Consider the following 19,682-nt stretch of genomic DNA (forward strand, 5'->3'; position numbering starts at 1 on the left):
ACTCAGGTCCTTTCAACCTTTGGGACAATTGCTTTGAAACTTGTACTTTTCTTTTCAACGTTCTCCTCTCAGTATTAGTGGCTGTCTGATACACCTAGATCAGCCCTAGCATTTGCAAATATATTTCACTCCCTCAATAAACATGAACAATTTTTACATTATTATTATTATAATCATTTTGCTAAAAACAACAGAAAGAAAGAAAGAAAGAAAGAAAGAAAGAAAGAAAGAAAGAAAGAAAGAAAGAAGGAAGGAAGGAAGGAAGGAAGGAAGGAAGGAAGGAAAATCAGTACCACAATAGTTGCAATGAAACTAGACAGAGTGTCACTATGGGAAATGAGCGTGCTCTCTATCAATCAAACACATCTCTTTCTGTATTCTAAGTATTTTATTATTATTATTATTATTATTATTATTATTATTATTATTATTATTAACATTGAAGATCCCAGGGTGGTTTACAATGCCTACTAATAAATACAGATAGTATTCTGCAATCAGAGACATATTCCTGGCTGCTATTTGGTGATCCACTCTTCACTCCCCTTTTTCATTGTGTATGAAAAGATTTAAAAAGTAATGCCTGCCCTCTCTTCATCACACTCAGTGCTGCTAGCATTTTGCAGCATTTCACTTTCCACCAAACACTACATTGTCTGTCTCACTATTGTCAACTAGGCACACACACGCTCACTCAAGAAAAATCTGGGAAAATGTGTCATCTGACTGGGGGTTGTGTTCTGGACTGAAACAAGCAAGTTTGGAAGTGTCAGACTGAGTTAGTCTATCAAAAATGGATCTCCCACTGGATTGATTGGAACTAAGGCAGCAGGCAGGTGGAGCCTGGCTAACAGAAGGTGAGTTTGGTGGGGCAGTGACCCTTTTGTCCCAATGCACCAGCCTCCACTGGCTCCAGTTTTCTCCTGCAACAAAATCTATTCTCTGCATTTCTGCTGGCTGGAGCAGATCATGCGTTGAGCATACGAACAAAACAGGAATTATCAAAGCAGTTAGCAGGTCAAGTGCTGACTCCTCTGGTCTGGCTGGACCTATTTCCATTTTCTATTTTAGGCAGCAAAGTCCCTCAGTCCAATGGCTCTTTTCCCAATAATGACTGCATTTCCCCTTTGGGCGATTATGCAAATATGGGCTTCACTGATGTTCCTCCTGTAAAGACACTTTAAGGGTCTGCCTTGGAGAGGAAGGGTGATATAAAAACTGGCGATACCAAGTTTCCAAGGAGGTGCGATCCAGGTGGAGAAAGATCCTTCTCAACATGGAGGTTATTCTTCTGGTTCCTATGCTAGGTATGTTGCTACTTTCTTTCTTCCCCATCCTCTTCTACCACTCCTTTCTCAGTGGAGTGTGGTGTAGTGGTTAAGAGTGGTAGACTCGTAATCTAGGGAACCGGGTTCACGCCTCCGCTCCCCCACATGCAGCTGCTGGGTGACCTTGAGCTAATCACACTTCTCTGAAGTCTCTCAGCCCCACTCACCTCACAGAGTGTTTGTTGTGGGGGAGGAAGGGAAAAGGAGAATGTTAGACCCTTTGAGACTCCTTCAGGTAGTGATAAAGTGGGATATCAAATCCAAACTCTTCTTCTTCTCCTCCTCCTCCTGGGTTTTAATTTCTGCTTTGATCCATAAGAATCATCTTGATAAATTTTTAAACTGGCTTCAGGGCTAGCAATTGCTGAGAACACGCTCTGACCCATAGGAGCCAACTCCTAGGAGGTGAGGGGTCTTTGGACCCCCCCAACAAAATATTTGAGGGGGCCACCCCCCCAAGTTGATGGTCTTTGCCATTTAAGTGGTGTGAATGCACAATATCATGGACCTGCAGGTATTTAAGCTTTCCCTGGGCATGGCGCCAAGTACCACTACTGGCCAGTTGGCACTGTGCCCAGTGGAACGCCCCCTAAATTCCTGCTCCCTAAATTGGCCATTATGGCAGCAGAAGGATGATCCAGCCTGCTAGAGGCCAGTTCACAAATGAGATACAGTGCCAGCCCGCCCAATGAGGGCAAACAGACTTCTCAGTTGCATCCTCACTAGGGATAGCTGAGAATTTAAATTCAGTTCATGTTAATAGGTGAACCGACCTAATTCACATGTTCCCAAACAAGACATGAAACAGAAATGCAACCGTCCTTCAAAATTCACATTTTCCAAATTTTGAAGCGCAGTTCTGCAACCAAGCTACGTGTGCAAAAGTACATGCGTGAAGTATGCGTGCAAGCATTCTTATGAATGCATGTATATAAAAATATACATGGAGGGGGGAATCGTGCAAAATGCATCATATTATTGAAAACCGTTTTCCACAAAAAGGCATATTAAGTTAATTGGATACAGAAAATGCTGCATATTAAGAGAAACTAAAATACTGCTGAAATTTCATGAGGATTTTTTTTGGGGGGGGGAGCTAGAAACAGATGTGGAAATGTGCGAAGCAGAACTTAACAGCTGAGTAATGAGAAGCAGCTAGTTAACCACAAATGCTCATCTCTCATCCTGGACTATGTCATGGTGTGTATGCAAATATACAAGTCTGTTATTTCTACCCTCGTCATCCTTTCTGTCAGAATAATAAACACACAGAGAAAGAGAGAGGGGGGGCTATGGGGCCTCTTACACTTGACAGCATACCTGGTCCTCCTCTGCCTTGCTATCACTGCCAGCATACTATACGATACGATAATACGATACGATACGATACGATACGATACGATACGATACGATACGATACGATACAATACAATACAATACAATACAATACAATACAATACAATACAATACAATACAATACAATATCTTTATTGTCATTGTCCCTTGCGGAACAATGAAATTGAAAAACTACATAAAACTACATAAAAACTACATAAAACTACCACAAAACTACATAAAACTACATAAAAACTACATAAAACTACATAAAACATTCAAAAACCCCTAAAAAACTCTAAAACCCCATTTTAAAATACACTATACTACAGAGACCCCTTATGCTGCGTTTAGAACCGGAATTGCATTAGCGTAGAAACTGTTTTTCAGGCGGCGAGTCCTGGCCTTTATAACCCTATACCTTCTTCCAGAAGGCAGAAGCTGAAAGAGATCAACAACAGTGAGGGATTGGCAGCAGCGCCTCCCACCTGCCTTGTGCTTCTCCTCTGGGTGGTAATGTGGATGAGGCTCAAAGGCAACTGGAATGGGCAGCAGTGATTTGGGCAGAGAGGGGAAGAGAGCCCACTGAGAGATACCCTCTTCCCATACAGGAGGAGACAGAGAGTCCATAAGGGGGCACTGTGGGAGCTTTGCTCATCCCTCCTAAAGAAAATCAAGAGCCTGCCTAGAGGTCTCTTCTTTTTAGGAACATCAGAGCAAACGTGTGTAAGGATTGCCTTGGTGGATAAGACTTGGGTATGTGCTTTAATGTAGCCCATATGGTGCAGCCAAAGTCTGCAAAGTTGAACTTCTCAGTCGGACCATTCCTGTATCATGTCCAGTCACTTCGATCCTTGGGAGAGGCCCTCTTAGTAGAGCCTTATGCTCAAGAGGATCATCTTACATGCACAGAGAAAAGGGCATATGAGTGTGGTAGCACCTGTCCTTTTGAAGTGCCAGAAAACATCAGGCAGATGCCTCCAGCATCATCAAAACTCATCCACCTTTCCTGGGGGGCTGAGGGTGATCCAGCACACTTGACATTTAATTTATCAGACCTACTGATTTGTGATGCATTTTGTACTTATTTCAAGAATGTGATTTTTGTTCATTTTATGCTCTTTGCCATAATGATATTTTTCCCTGTAATGTTGACAACATAGTTTTGTTTTGTGGGGGCTAATTAATGCATAGGGATTCCTGAAGCTATGCACATCTCAGAGTCTGGTCAGTGCTTGGATGGGAGCCTACCAATGAACCTCACATGTACTCCCTTGAGATAAATATAACATGTAAATAATCTTCAGATCAAATCAGTTCGGACTTCCAGGTCTATTTAACATGCCTCATTCCTCCTTTTTATTTCTCTCTTTCAGTTTTCCTGCATGTTGTTCTACAGCCAGCATCATCTGCAGGTAACATTCCAACATCTCCACAATGAGTTGTTGATGTGGAGAAGACAAGAGTGTCTCTAAAGAAGAACATTTTTCTTTTGTTCAACTCTTAGAGCCAACTTCCTCAACCTGGTGCCCTCCAACTGTTTTAGACTACAACTTCCATTATCCTCTGCTGATCATACAGCATAAAAGTAGCAAATTTTGACATTTTTATAGCAGAAATAACACTGTGAAGAAAATCAAATTCCACTTGTCAAATTTGACCCACAAGGCCAATACCGATAAAGATCTGGCCTGTGATGCCAGAAAGTTTCCCACTGACCCCTGGAAGTAGGACTTGTGATATCCAGGTTCAAATCCCTTCTCCAGCCATGAAGCTCAGGGCGTGATGTTGGGCCAATCCCTAAGAGACCCTCCAAATGTCCCTATTTTCCAAATATGTCCCTGATTCAGAGAAGTACATGTGAAAAGGATCTAGGAGTCTTGGTTGACCACAAACTTGACATGAGCCAACAGTGTGATGCGGCAGCTAAAAAAGCCAATGCAATTCTGGGCTGCATCAATAGGAGTATAGCATCTAGATCAAGGGAAGTAATAGTGCCACTATATTCTGCTCTGGTCAGACCTCACCTGGAGTACTGTGTCCAGTTCTGGGCACCACAGTTCAAGAAGGACACTGACAAACTGGAACGTGTCCAGAGGAGGGCAACCAAAATGGTCAAAGGCCTGGAAATGATGCCTTATGAGGAACGGCTAAGGGAGCTGGGCATGTTTAGCCTGGAGAAGAGGAGGTTAAGGGGTGATATGATAGCCATGTTCAAATATATAAAAGGATGTCACATAGAGGAGGGAGAAAGGTTGTTTTCTGCTGCTCCAGAGAAGCGGACACGGAGCAATGGTTCCAAACTACAAGAAAAAAGATTCCACCTAAACATTAGGAAGAACTTCCTGACAGTGAGAGCTGTTCGACAGTGGAATTTGCTGCCAAGGAGTGTGGTGGAGTCTCCTTCTTTGGAGGTCTTTAAGCAGAGGCTTGACGACCATATGTCAGGAGTACTCTGATGGTGTTTCCTGCTTGGCAGGGGGTTGGACTCGATGGCCCTTGTGGTCTCTTCCATTCTATGATTCTAAGCCGTCCTGGTTTCTGATTTGATCCTGGAATGTCCCACTTTTCCTTAGGATGCCCCTATTTTCATTGGAGAAATGTTGTGGGGTATGCACTAACTCTCAGCCTGACCTACTTTACAAGGTTGTTGTGAGGTGAGGAAAAGTGTGATGTATGCTCAATTGGTTTACCACAGTTTTCCCTCTTGTATCCTGGATGAGTACATTCAGTGAGTGCTTATAGGGGATATTCCAAAATATGACTGTCCGCACCTGTAGTCTGAAGTGGTACAGTCCCACCACTTCAGTCTTCCTTCTCATTTTTGTGCAATGTTGCTCCAACTTTCCATGGAAAGACTGTAGAAAGCTTCTAATTCCCAGGACGGCTTATGTATCGTAACAGAATTCTGTATGCTGACAGTGATCTCACTCTCCACGTGTGGATCCTAATATAGCGAAAACGATACCATCAGGGCAGAAAAGGGAAGTTACCAGCAGGCATTGGGGGAACCTCACGTTTGCAGAAGTATAATAAAATATTTCAGGAATAGCATGAGGGGGAGAAATGGAATGGAGCATTTTGTAAGGGATCTGGTCTGAATCTCATGGTTTGCAGAATTTTTTAGAAGCATGGGGTGGGGGAGTAACTTGGAAAAGAACAAGGCTAAAAAAGAGCACCCCACACTGTGATAATTCATTTCAGGTTCCCCTTCTGTGCCTGCCACTGAGATCCCTCTGCTTTTCTTCCAGGGGCTCTCCAACCCCCCAAACTCTCGGTACAGCCAAATTATCCCAAATACTTTGAAGGCGAGAGGGTTGTGCTCATATGCTCAGCTTCCCCAAACGAGACGGTGGGGGGATACAGGTTCTTCAATCAGGATGGGCAACAGATTCTCAAAATGGCTGCCGACCCTTATCAAAAGGGCCAACTGGTTTTGAGGGCTGAAACGAACAACACGGGAAATTACAGCTGTGGTTCCTGGATGGAGAAAGCTGACACAGAGGTCACATCTGCCCGAAGCAAATCCATCTCTCTACAAGTGAAGGGTAAGTTTCTAGTCCCTAGGACATCAGTGGTTCTATGCCAGAAAACCCCTTGGGGCATATAATAGTTTCTGACTTCTACTTTCATCAGGGAAGCAGTTCTAGGGAAAGTTTTGGACCTGCATGGTAGATTCAACCTGTATTCAGAGGAGGTGCTCTGTAGGGCTAGCCTACCCATGAGGCAATGTGAGATGACTGACTCCCTCAGGCAGCAGAATCTACAGGGGCAGCAGATCTGGCCTCCCAATAATGTGTCAGCCACTGCTGCCGCCACAATGACAGCTGTGGCATGCTCCTTGCGGGCTGGATCTGCCGCTTACTTGGCTGCCCCATCACAATGCCAACTCTACAGCGGTCTCTTGATGAATAGGAGGTGCTGTTCCCACCCTTGTTCCCTGTGTAGATCTTCACTAGGGCTAGGGAAATGGACATCATTTTGTGGTTTGCCTCAGGTTCCAAATTGTCTTGGGCCAGCCTGGATGCTCTGCTATCGCCATCACGTTAACTCTGATCAGCAGAACCTGGCCAGAACTTCCTGGACTGAAGCAGCAAATCCTAACCACACCAGGTGGCAGAAAATACCAATTTATGCAGTCTCTGTGCTTGTTTTGACCGTTCCCTGTCTGTAAAGTTATTTGAGAGGCCTGTTTTTGGGCAAGCCATTAACTGAATGTAGATGGATTATCTGGCTGCAGAACTGCATTGCAAATTTCAAAGGGTGTGAGAGGTTCGGTTAACATATGGCTTCAGAAAATGCAACTGGATCAGATTTCTTCCCCATCCTTTGTGTTCTTTCACCTTGTCAAAAATTAACCTAAAAACAGACATCTGAATCTGCATCCTCTCTCAATTTCTTTCTTCCCACCCAACTATTGCAAGCGTATTTCAGGATAGAGGAGTTAGTATAGCTGCTGGCTCTGTTACATAAAGGAATCTCAACCCTGGGTGTTTATCTTTCTTTCCCAGAAGCCCCGGAAGCCCCCGTCCTCTCTTTGAACCCCAACCTCATCAAGGACAACCTGGGAGATTCGGTCAGCCTTGTGTGCTCAGCTCCACCTGGAACGAAGAATCTCAAGGAGTTCCAGTTTTATGGCGACTGGATTAGCGTCTCAGCTGTGGCTTCATACGGCCACATCTACATCTACAACATGAGCATCATGAAGCTCAAGAATGTGGGACTCTTCAGGTGTGGATACATAGTGCATCTTTCTGGACGGAAAGTTATTTCGAAGAAGAGTAACCCTGTCACTGTTGTTGGACCAGGTGATCTTTGGGGTTGTTTATTTATTTATGGCATTCACACCCTTTTGCCAATAAACACTCTCAGAGCTGCTTGGGAGGCAGGGGGGGCAGTATTAATACCCTCTCTGCCCTCAGGCTTACCTATTTAAAAGGGGGCGAGTGGGAGGGAGAAGGCGAAAACAAGCTTAAGCAAATGCTCCTAAAGTTGCAGCTCTTATAATGTAGTTTGCCCAATCTACAAGGACTTAAGAGCAGCCTTGTTCAAAAATTTAAATATCCCAGGTGAGAGGTGTCTGATTAGCTGTTTATTAGAGGACAGGTCCCCCTACACCTCTGAAAAAGTGCTTGTTTTGCATTTAGGGTGGCAGTTTTAAGGAAAAAAGCTTGTGGGATAGGTAAACTAAATTCTTCAGGGGAGCAAAATCTTATCTGACAGAATGCCTGCCTTTAATAGTTATTTTAACTGTGCAGTGTATTTTACTCTTTGTAATGCATTTGTTTTCTGTTTTCTGTATTTTTTCATAATGGCTTTTGCTACACAGATAAATAATAATATTCATATTCATATAATACATTTACCCTCCTCCATTACTTATGTCAGTGGGGGTTTCAGCCTCCCAAAAAACAATCTACCCTCCCCAGATCAGACCCAGGAGCAGAGCAGATGACCATGTTCCATCCAGGAGGAAGGAGTAGCTCCTACCGAATCGTAATTCCTCATAAACACTTCCTTTCTGCTGCTTGAATTTCTCAGGCAGTCTTTGGGGAAAGCATGCGTAATGCTATCTCTCATGCTCATGTAATTCTCAAGTTTTGAGATCAGGATTAGATAGGAACAATGAATCACACAGGGCAATTCGATAACAATCTCACTGATAGGAGTCTGCCAAAATGACTAATAGGCATTCTGAGGCCCAAACCGGAATTACGAAGCCTTATCTGATTCTGAAAAAATGGCACCCGACCTACTCAGCAAAATGTGGCAACTTTTCATTGTACTCTGTAGCCAACAGCTCTTTTTCCGCTTGTCTACTTAGGCACCAGATGGGAACGGATGTTGGCTATTGGCGGGTCCTTCTTCACTATCAACAGCTTCATCTTCCTCATCTCCCACTATTGTTTTTAAACCACAGGTAAGTAATGCACTTTCTGCAAAAAATCCCCATGGATTAAAGGATTTCCTTTCCCCACACACTTTAGGAAGAGTACTTTGGGACAGGTGTGGCCCAAAACATTTTTTATGGTTGGGGTGGGTGGGGGAGAGAATGGCGTCACTGCCACCCCAGTCCAAACACATACATGGCAACAGTCATTCAGATCTTCGTAACTTCCAGATTATATCACTGTAGCATGTGCTACTGAGTCTGGAAACTGCACTCTGGCTTCCAGGTGTCTGGAACAGTTGCTTCAGAACGTAGGAGCCAGATTGTTACCTGATAGGAAGGATGCAGTGTGGCGTTGTCTCGTCTCCCGTAGCCGCCTCTTCATTTCCAGGGCCATTTCAGAATGGCGGTCTTGATGCGGAGAGCCCTGAACCAGGTGTGAGGAACCTGGAATCCCTCCAGATCTAGTTGAACTCCATCCGTCACCAACCCCCAGCCAGCTGATGAAACCCAGTAATACAGTCAAACCTCTGTTGTCAGACGTAATCTGTTCCGGAAGCCCATACGGCTTCTGAAATGTTCAACAACTGAGGCATGGCTTCCGATTGGTTGCAGGAGCTTCCTGCCCTCAAGCGGAAGTCGCGTCAGACGTTTGGCTTCCAAAAAACGTTCAAAAACCAGAGCATTTACTTCCAGGTTTTTGGTGTTTGGGAGCCAAACCGTTCCAAAATGGAGGTTTGACTGTAGCTGGAAAACCATAGGCTCCAAACTAGCCTCCCTCCCTCTCTCTCTCTCTCTCTCTCTCTCTCTCTCTGTGTGTGTGTGTGTGTGTGTGTGTGTCTCTCTGTCTCTCTCTCTAGCTTCACGTTATTATTTTTGCTACTGTATGTTGTCAAAATCTGTCGAATTGGTCCGATTCTGAACTCATTCCACTCCAAATGTCACGGGATTTAGAGTCGGGGAAGGAAAGGGTCTTCCTGGGTTGAATTTTTGCTCTGATGTTATCATCCAGGAAAGTCTCTCATCATTTGCTATTTTTAAAAATCATTTTCAGGTCTCCTCTGCAGAGGACTGAAATAACCCCTTTGCCTGTCTGATTGCAGTTCTACCCTTATCAGCTTCTCTTCAATCAGATTGCGATATATTGCTTCATTCATCAAATGAACTCGCTTACCCCACAAATCACATTTCACAGAGGGAAAACCTGGATCCTCCCATCATGAAAAGAGATTGTTTTGATGGTGTTTCATTTTACGGACATTATTACATTTGTAAACACATATTACCAATTCCATTAACTTGAGCAAAACAATTTTAATATTCTTTTAAAAAAGAGAGAGAAAGGAAAAATCAACAGCACCACAGTAGTTTCAATTAAAATAGATTTTGAGCTTTGTTATGGGAAACTAGCATGCTCTCTTTCAATCAAACCCTTCTTTTTAATGAATTATTTCTAAATCTGCATACTAATAAATACGGTTTGTATTCCACAATCAGAGATACATTCCTGGCTGCCACTGGTGATCCAGTTTTTAACCCCTTCCCATCACAAGGGGGGTGAAAGAGTGTAAAGTAAACAGACAGATGTCCCACACTTTTGTCAGGATTCCTATTTGGGTTCCTCTCTGCCCCTGCAAATCCTCCACAAGCCAAGGCTGGTCTGTGCCTAAGGGAGAAACTGCTCTGGGCCACTGTATGACTTGCAATGCTGGCCACCAAGTCATGTGTGGAAAGTTGTCTCCAACAAAGGAATGCTCAGATTAGACCCATTTAATTCAATGGGCTTACGTTGGTCATGTTCCTTCATTGAAATGGGTCTATTCTGAGTCATGGACTTCAGCTAATGCTGAGTCACAGTGTTTAAACCAGCTGTTTCAGTACTTTCACAGAACGACATGGGGTAGAGAATGCCTCTCTGTGACTGAATTAACCTTTGAGGTAGGCAAATACCTCCCCCACTTTTTTTCTTGACTTATTCTTAAAAACAATTATTTAAAAAGCCACAGCACTATTTCAAATGCAGGGCCGACCCAAGACATTTGGCTGATTGAGGCGAAGGATAAGATGGCGCCTCCGTCTCCAGTAGCTGACTGGCGATAGTTTTTTATATTTTATTTTTTCATTTATATCCCACCTTTCCTACAAGGAGCTCAAGGAGACATAAATGTTTCTCACCACAAATGTGTGCAGTAGACTTAGCTGGGAGAATGTGTCTGGCCCAAGGGTCACGCTTCATCGCCTAGCTGGATTCGAACCCTGATCTCCCAGGTCCTAGTCTGACACTAGCCACACTGGAAGTTGAATATGAATTCAACTCTAAAAGCATGCCAGAATATGAAGCCCAGGTCCAGCTGTGTGACAACAGAGAGAAATGGGTGACGTCTCTGGGCGTACTGTCGGTGCTGCCCCACAGACCTGCCATCTGAATTGGCCACCTATCCGTGTCCAACGGTAGGACCGGGTCAGTTCAAGTGGCAGTTTGACTGCTCTGTCCACATTCCTAGGACTGGATGTGTGACTCAGCATCATTCCCGAGGGCTTTCTTTCCCAGGAATGTGGCCTTCAAGCAGCAGCCAGGTTTTGTTTTGTTTGTCTAGAGAAGGAAAAGGAGGAGAAGGAGAAAGCAGCTTTGGCCACCATGTATTTAAGGTAAAACGAAAATACCTGAAATTTGCTGGCATTGCCAAAAGTTGCCACACACATATACAGTGGTACCTTGGTTCTCAAACTGAATCTGTTCCTGGAGTCTGTTCGACTCTCAAAAACCAAGATGCAGCTTCCAGTTTGGCTGCAGGAGCTGGAGGAGCTTCCTGCACTCATGCAGAAGCCACATCGGAAGTTCAGCTTCCAAAAAACATTCACAAACCAGAATATTTACTTCTGGGTTTGCGGAGTTTGGGAGCCAATTTGTTCAGGAGCCAAGCCGTTCAAGTACCAAAGTACCACTGTACACTTTTGAAGTGTCCTCAAAAAGAAGGGAGAGGGAACTTTGACCCAGCTTCACTTTCAGATCCCCACACAAAAGTGAAACAGACAGCTTTCAGCATATTGTAGAGAAAGTACATCTTGGGAGGAGTTCGCTCCTGTTTTGCTGAAGGTTCTGGGTTCCCTCCATCACCAATGGCATAGCCACATTTAGCTAGGTCCACCACCACCACTGAGAGCTAAGATCACAGAGGGGGGAGGAAAATAATACACGGCTCGGCCACAATTGACCATCTGGGTGGTGTATGTTGAGCGGGTGGCAGATGGATCTGCCTGCCTTAAAGGAGAAGTTACTGGAGTGGGGGATGACCTCCAATGCACCCTTTTGCCTTTCAACCCTGTGATATTTTGGCCAGCATGCAGACGGACAGCTCACAGTCCTTTTTCTGAGACAGGCATAGACAGTGACACTGGAACCAGCCGTGTCTCAAGAGTGTGACTAGAGCCATGATGAAGCAGAAAAAGAATCCCCATCCAAGGTCACGCCTTACAGTCATCTCTCTGATTTCACTAATGCAAATTGTATTGCATAACAAACAGAGCAGGATGCAATCAGGATTGGTGGAGGGAGGGAGGGCAGAGAAGAGAAGAGAAGGCAGTCATCTTACCAGCTGGTTGCCCACATAAAGGAGGGATGAGACAGGGGAGAGTGCTACCAATGGTTGATGAGGCTTGAGGTGTGAATGTTTTTATTTTTGGGGGGAGGGGTCACTAAACCACTGGATCAAAATGTTTCTGAGTGATATACAAAGAAAACTGGAAATAAAGCACAACTAAAATCCACAGCCTGATTAAAACAAATATACATAATGGTATCATCTTTAAAAAACATTATGTAAACATAGGACGCGGGTGGTGCTGTGGTCTAAACCACTGAGCCATTTGGGCTTGCCGATCGGAAGGTCAGCAGTTTGAATCTGCACAATGGAGTGAACTCCCATTGCTCTGTCCCAGCTCCTGCCAACAGTTCAAAAGCACACCAGTGCAAGTAGATAAATAGGTACCACTGTGGCGGGAAGGTAAACGGCATTTCCGTGTACTCTGGTTTCTGCCACAGTGTCCTGTTGTGCCAGAAGCGGTTAAGTCATGCTGGCCACATGACTCGGAAAACTGTATGTGGACAAACACCAGCTCCCTCGGCCTGAAAGTGAGATGAGCGCCACACCCCACAGTTGCCTTTGACCTGGACTTAACCGTCCAGGGGTCCTTTACCTTTTCCTTTACCTTTATATAAACACACACACACACACACACACACACATCCTCCTTAAAAATATAAATGCAATAAGTAGCACATTTGAAACAGATACAGGCAACTAAATGGAACTTCCATGTTCATAAGCAGTATACCTCAGACTACCAGATGCTGGGGGCAAGGGACAAGCAACAATGGGTGGGTATCTCCTTCATGCCTGGCTGGTGAGCTTTGCGGAGGTGTCTGAGTGTCCACTATTGGGAAAAGGATACTGGATTCAATGGACCTTTGATATGAACCGCACAGCACAGCACAGGCCTAGCACTGAGCAGAAGTCGTCTTGTTTTGCTACCCCATTTGCTGGCAGAGAAACACACACACTTTTCATGCTAGAAACCTTACCCAATTCAATGCAAAATGTAAAAAATAGAAAACTATTCTGCTGGCTCATCCCCCCCCCAAAAAAAGGGCTCAGTTTCTTTCACTGGTCATGGCAGCTGGAAAATCAAGAGGTGCAGCTTGCAGTCCCACTATGGGGTTTTCCCAATGGGTTGTTGTTTTTCTGTAAGCTAAAGAAGAAGAAGAAGAAGAAGAGTTTGGATTTGATATCCCGCCTTTCACTCCCTTTAAGGAGTCTCAAAGCGGCTAACATTCTCCTTTCCCTTCCTCCCCCACAACAAACACTCTGTGAGGTGAGTGGGGCTGAGAGACTTCACAGAAGTGTGACTGGCCCAAGGTCACCCAGCAGCTGCATGTGGAGGAGCGGAGACGCGAACCCGGTTCCCCAGATTAGGAGACTACCGCCCTTAACCACTACACCACACTGGCTCCTTTATGTATGCACCTCTTTGATTCCCCCCCCCTCACCTTTTTAAAATTAGATATTTGAAAACTTGGAAAGAGAATTGGCTCCTGAGCGGAAGACCTAGCTCAAAGGGAACCCTTTAGGCACTCCCAGACCAGAGCAGGTAACTTCCACCAAACCAGCACACTTCATTTCAGAAAGGGTAGGCCAAGAACTTAGCATCAAACAGAATGAGCTTTAAGCAGGAAAGGGGCTGTAGCTCAGTGGTAAGAGCATCCGCTTTGCATCCCTATCTGGTAAGGGATTGGAAAGACACCTGGAGAGTCACTGCCAGTCATTACTGAGCTAGGTGTGGACTGAGTTATAAGGCAGCTTCCTGCCTTCCTATTTGTGGGGCACAGGGGGGAGAGAGATTGTGTAGGTAAATTACAAGAATCAGCCATTCTAGGATGTTTCTGTCACTCCCCCTGCAGAAACAAAAATTGCGAGAGGAGCTGCTGTTGCCTAATGTGAGGTTTTCTTCCTTGAGAGGCTTTGTGGGTTCCATTATCTGCGCTCCGCAGCCAGCCTCATGCCATCTCGCTGCTTCCTTTTTAAGCAACGTCCAGGCGGATTTCTCTGAATGAAAGGATGAGACAAGGAGAAAAGGATGGCAGAGGGGCCAGAAGGCAAGGGGGAGAGAGTAAGAGAAGAAATACACAGAGAAAACCAGGGTCCTCTTGGCACAAATGTATTTGGGTGTGGTCTTCCTCAATGCCAGCAAGTCCCAACTTGGAGATCTAGTGAAGAAGCGGGGGGGGGGGGTTGTGTGCAGAAGGCAAGTCCTTCTGCCACTCCCTCCTCTTCCATTACTCAACCTCATTCCAGCTTCCAGTCTGGACGTGCAAAGCAGCAATAGAAGCAGCAGCTCAGAAGCTCTGGGAGAAGGAGATAATTCGCAGCCCAGGGAAAGGATGTGAAGGAAAGACGGAGGCAGACAGAGCAAGAGAAGCTTCGCTGGGCTCCAGTCAGAGACCAACTCACCCATGTAAGTCATTGCATTGCAGGTTCAGTCAGGGCGAAGAACCATAAGCAGATCCAGAAGAAGACCACATTGCGATAGTTCAGGTTGGAAGTTTGGGGAAGATGAAGTGGGTAGGAAGTAGCCCAGATCTGGGATAGACCAAAATCAAGGTGGACGGTTTGGAAGTATGTGGGTTAATGTGTGAGAAGGATGCCAGGGGGAAAAAGAAAAAAACACCTACAACTCTTTCTTTCTGAGTTACACAAGACAAAATATTGTTTTGCATATTTTGCATGGTGGTTGTTGTCAAAATAAAGGAGCAGAAACATTGCACCACTCTGGAAAATTCCAGTGGAAAATTCCAGGCATTATCAGGAAAAGGGTATGAAAGTTAAGCTGCCCAGGATGATAATGCCCTTGTACAAATCCATGGGGAAGCCGCACTTGGAAACCTGTCTATAGTTGTAGTCGACTGATGATAAAATGGATATCATAAAACTGGCAAAGGGACAGAAAAGGGCAACCCAAATGATTAGGGAATGTGGTGGTAGAACATCTTGCCCTTGAGGGAAGACTGAAAGCCACTAAGGGAGGGAAAACATGAGGGAGGCTTTTGTAAAAATATTTTGCACCCTCTAGGGAATGTGGTTAGAGAGAGGCATGCTCTCTCTCTCTCTCTCTGCAGTAGAAATTGGGGAGCTTGGGAATCAATTGACATTGAATGGCAGGAGATTCAGGAAACACAAGAGAAAACTTTTTCAAATGATGACTTTTGAGTGGAAGTTGCTGCCACAGAAAGGAGTGACACTGGGCCACAACCTCAGGGGGCATTGAAATGGGGATGGTGCAAATTAATGGAGGATGGGTCTGTCCATTGGTATTATTAGCCTTGATGGTTAAATGGAGCTTCCATGTTCGGTTGCAGCTGAATAACAGCTCCTGGGATCCAACCATGAGCGAGGGCTGTTGTCTTCCTGCCCTGCTTGATGGCTTCCATAAGACATCTGCCAGGCCAGTGTTGGGAGAGGGAAGATGCTGGACTCTGTGGTCCTTTGACCTGTTCGTTCTTACGTTCTTACATAGGGTGTGGCCAAGAAATGGGGTCAAGGACAGTGGTGCAGGTGAAAGGGGTGGACCATGTTGCCTAGGGGCTGGGAGCCGCTGTGTGGTATAATACCATAAACAGAATAAAATGCAAGGCTAGGACACAGCTGAAAGGAAGGAGACAGAACCAAGGGAGGGACGGGAGCATAAGGGAGCTGTGGGTGTTTGGCTACCCACAATAATATAATTGTGGAGGCCAGGCACCCACAAAGTCAATGAAAAAAATTGGCAGGGAGAGAAGCAGTTCAGCTCCATCCTCCATAGCCAGTCGGCTCAGGCACAGAGACCCGTGGATAGGAGGGAGGGAGGAGAATACAATTGGCCTTCTCTAACACACACACACCAAATCATTACCCCTGATTCTGAAACTTCACTGGCAGTTGCTTAGATCATCTTCCTCCCTTCCTTCTGTTGCCCCAGCTTTGCCGAATTCCAATTTGCAATTTCCTCAGGACAGGAACATTTTCCTCTAGTTGTCACTCTTCCCTATTGATGGAGTAGTAAAAACATCACCATCATCACTTCATAGGTAAAGGTAAAGGGACCCCTGACCATTAGGTCCAGTCGTGGCCAATTCTGGGGTTGTGGCGCTCATCTCGCTTTATTGGCCAAGGTTGCTGGCGTACAGCTTCCAGGTCATGTGGCCAGCATGACTAAGCTGCTTCTGGCAAACCAGACCAGTGCACGGAAACGCCGTTTACCTTCCCGCCAGAGTGGTACCTATTTATCTACTTGCATTTTGATGTGCTTTCGAACTGCTAGGTGGGCAGGAGCAGGGACCGACCAATGGGAGGTCACCCCGTTGCGAGGATTCAAACCGCCGACCTTCTGATCGGCAAGTCCTAGGCTCTGTGGTTTAACCCACAGCGCCACCCGTGTCCCCTCATCACTTCATAGGCTAACATTAATATTATTAATATTATTGATATTATAATTGTCGTCGTCATGCCATTCTTCCTAAAGGAACCCGGGACTCTGCACTGCAAGCCATACAAATACACTCAATAATCAAAACATTTTGAAAGTTACAGTGCATACATAAAAGAGAGAGGCCCCTGCCCCAGTGAGCTTACAGTATCAATTTCAGGGGGTATAATAGACCATAGGAGGAAAGAGAGATGCACGAGATGGCTGTGATCAAAACAGATCGCAATTTGTCACAGCCAATGGTGATAGGGGTTAAGGCACAGTTCAGTTCCTCCTGGCTCAAGCTTTTCTTCTTCTTCCTTCCTGACAGGGAGTCCCCAGCCCCTCTTTCCAGTGGTGCCACCAACAACTGCACCCACACCTCTGGAAACAGCACCCTCCTGTCTTCCCCGACCTCCAGTGTGACTGGCATTGTCTTCCTACTCCTGGCTGCCCTTATCGGGCTGCCCGGAAACCTCTTTGTCATTTGGAGTATCCTCTGGAAGATGAAGCCGAGTCACCGCTCAGTCACCTGCCTCCTAGTCGTTAATTTGGCAGTGGCCGATGGGGTCGTGCTTCTCCTCACTCCTTTCTTCATCACCTTCCTCATCTTCAAGAACTGGCTATTCAGCCTAGCAGTTTGCAAAGGGGTCTACTACCTGTGCTGCATCAACATGTTTGCCAGCATATTCATCATCACCCTCATGAGCGTGGACCGGTGTCTCGCAGTCAACCAGCCCTACTTCTCCCAAGCCATTCGCAAGAAGCACTTGGTGGTCAAGATCCTGTCAGGGATTTGGGTGGCGGCCATTTTGTTATCCATCCCGGCCCTCCTTTTCCGACAAGTAGTCAAGGATCCCTCAGGGAGGTACATCTGTGAGCCCTGCCACCCCAGGCCGAGCCTGACCATCTTCCACTTCACCTTGGAAACCGTGGTGGCCTTTGTGATACCCTTCACCATAATCGTCGGCTGCTATTCTGCCGTTTTGATCCGCCTCAGGGGAGTGAAGCGGAGACAGGGGGCTCGGACCGAGAAGCTCATTGTCGCCATTGTCATCTGCTTTGCTGTCCTCTGGGTGCCCTATCACATCGTCAACGTTCTCCAGGTAGCTTCTAACTTGTCGTCAGGGCGGACGGCGGAACGACTGGGGCAGGCTTGGAAGAGTGGCAGAGCGGGTGCCACAGCCTTGGCGTTCCTCAGCAGCAGCATCAACCCTGTGCTCTATGTCTTTGTGGCTGGGAACCTCATCAAGACCTCAGGGGCCAACTTCATCGCCCAGTTCTTTGAGGGGGCATCCGATGGGCTCGGCAGAAGATCCCAGTCCCACAAAAACCTGGCCAAAGACTTGGTGGTGGTGGCAGGAGCTGCCATGGGCATGGACCAGCAGCCCCTGGAGAGTTGTGACGGGCTGGACAAGGACCAAGACGGAGGGCCGGATCTTGGTGGCACAAGAGAGCAGCTCGGATACAGACACTCCTAGACTGAATCATGCCAGGTTTCAACACAAGATGTAATTTATGCTTTATGAGTCAGTCCTGCCAGCTCAGTATTGTTTACACCAGGTATCTTCAACCTTTTCAGACTCAGGACCAACTTATAATGCAAACATGCATTGGGAGACCCGTTTCTTCACCTTTTGCCATATATTTGCATGGTGGGAGTGCTCCTGGTGTGATCCATCTTGGATCGAGCCACAACCCACTAATGAGGCCTGACCCACAAGTTGAAGACGAGTAGCTCACTGACTAGCAGAAGCTCCCTGTGTGTTTCCCCAGCCTGGCTGAGAGATGCTCAGCATTCAACCTGGGACCTTCTTTACACAAAGCATGTCCTCTACTGCTGAGCCATCTCTACCTGCTAGGCCTGGATGTCGTAGCTACTCTATTTTTGGAAACTTGGCTTCTAGGAAACTCATTGAGACCATGTCCACACTACAAAGCTGCTAAATGACTTCCATAGCTATTGTTCCTTCAACCCAAGTCAGGTTTAATCTGATACTCAGTGCACTAAGCTTAGTCATATATATATAAAGGTAAAGGTAAAGGGACCCCTGACCATTAGGTCCAGAGTCGTGACCGACTCTGGGGTTCCGGCACTCATCTTGCTTTATTGGCCGAGGGAGCCGGCGTACAGCTTCCGGGTCATGTGGCCAGCATGACTAAGCTGCTTCTGGCAAACCAGAGCAATGCACGGAAACACCGTTTACCTTCCCGTGCCTTCCAACTGCTAGGTTGGCAGGAGCTGGGACCGAACAATGGGCACTCACCCCATCGTAGGGATTCGAACCGCTGACCTTCTGATCGGCAAGCCCTAGGCTCTGTGGTTTAACCCATATATATATTTCCGCCTTCAGGGCAAGATGTGAAACTTATAAAACAAAGGGTGACTCTGGGCATATACATAGTGTCTCCCTCCTCAATAAATAATCTACACCTGAGGGATTAGAGACAGGGAAGAGCTACACCTCTCAGTTCTTAAATTAAGTACAACTTCTATTCTGGAAATGTTGGAGGGCAATAGTACAGAAGTGGGGGAAATGTAGGTGAAGAACTGCTGGTAGGTTTGCTGTAGATCCACAAGGTTTTCTGAGTCCCATTTGTTTAGCAATAGCAACAGCCTTTCTTATTCCAAATTATCATTATCATTCTATTATTGCAAGAGTTAATATACCACTTAGCACTGTGGCCTTTGCTCTCTTTTCCATTTTATTAGTGCTTTAACAGTAAATTGGTACATCCATTTCACAATATTCTTCATTATCCTTCTACATTATTCCACTTCCCCACACACCCTCCCATGGGTTCCTTTTTATTCTTAGTTTTGCTACATATCTTTCTACACCTTCTAACTGATTTAGCTGCTGTTCCTATATCCAGTCCTATTTGGAGATTTATGTAACTGCTATAATTCTTTAAATATTCCCCAAAGTTTTCCTACTCCTCTCTTATCATCTTATCATCCTGGTTTCCTACATTTGCAGTCAGCCTCACTTACTCCACGTGTTTTATTAACTTATTCTGCCAGTCCTCTTTTGTTAGGCTGTTTTTGTCCTTCCACATTTGTTCATAGGCTATTCTGGCCTCAGCAGTTGCTTTTAAAAAAATATATTTAATACGTCCTTAGGTATCTC

At 45.7% G+C, this 19,682-nt stretch overlaps 2 protein-coding genes across 3 annotated transcripts; both read left to right on the forward strand.

The window, feature by feature from the left end:
- Positions 1-425: 425 nt before the first annotated feature.
- LOC309326643 (uncharacterized protein) lies at positions 426-10,046 on the forward strand. 2 transcript variants are annotated; one of them, XM_081835520.1, is made up of 6 exons: positions 426-1,307; positions 4,040-4,078; positions 5,915-6,211; positions 7,175-7,471; positions 8,488-8,583; positions 9,608-10,046. In XM_081835520.1, exons 1-5 carry the CDS (start codon positions 1,277-1,279, stop codon positions 8,574-8,576), a joined length of 753 nt encoding a protein of 250 aa, XP_081691646.1. In that variant the 5' UTR covers positions 426-1,276; the 3' UTR covers positions 8,577-8,583; positions 9,608-10,046. The 2 variants fall into 2 exon arrangements, with proteins under 2 accessions (XP_081691646.1, XP_081691647.1); XM_081835521.1 differs by lacking the exon at positions 4,040-4,078.
- Positions 10,047-14,068: 4,022 nt separating this feature from the next.
- Positions 14,069-18,629, forward strand: LOC309326597 (leukotriene B4 receptor 2-like). The gene is made up of 2 exons (XM_081835459.1): positions 14,069-14,565; positions 16,883-18,629. Coding segments are annotated over exons 1-2 (1,152 nt in total). The 5' UTR covers positions 14,069-14,563; the 3' UTR covers positions 18,033-18,629.
- Positions 18,630-19,682: the final 1,053 nt, after the last annotated feature.

Source organism: Podarcis erhardii (genome assembly GCF_964252035.2).
Source record: "Podarcis erhardii genome assembly, chromosome: 13".
Lineage (NCBI taxonomy): Eukaryota > Metazoa > Chordata > Lepidosauria > Squamata > Lacertidae > Podarcis > Podarcis erhardii.

What these genes read in the sequence shown, in the direction of transcription:
- LOC309326643 (XM_081835520.1), top strand. Translation starts at nt 1,277, where the DNA reads ATGGAGGTTATTCTTCTGGTTCCTATGCTAG. An exon ending in TCTTCTGGTTCCTATGCTAG is followed by an intron (nt 1,308 to 4,039) that starts GTATGTTGCTAC and finishes TCTCTCTTTCAG; the next exon opens with TTTTCCTGCATGTTGTTCTA. An exon ending in CATCTCTCTACAAGTGAAGG is followed by an intron (nt 6,212 to 7,174) that starts GTAAGTTTCTAG and finishes TTTCTTTCCCAG; the next exon opens with AAGCCCCGGAAGCCCCCGTC.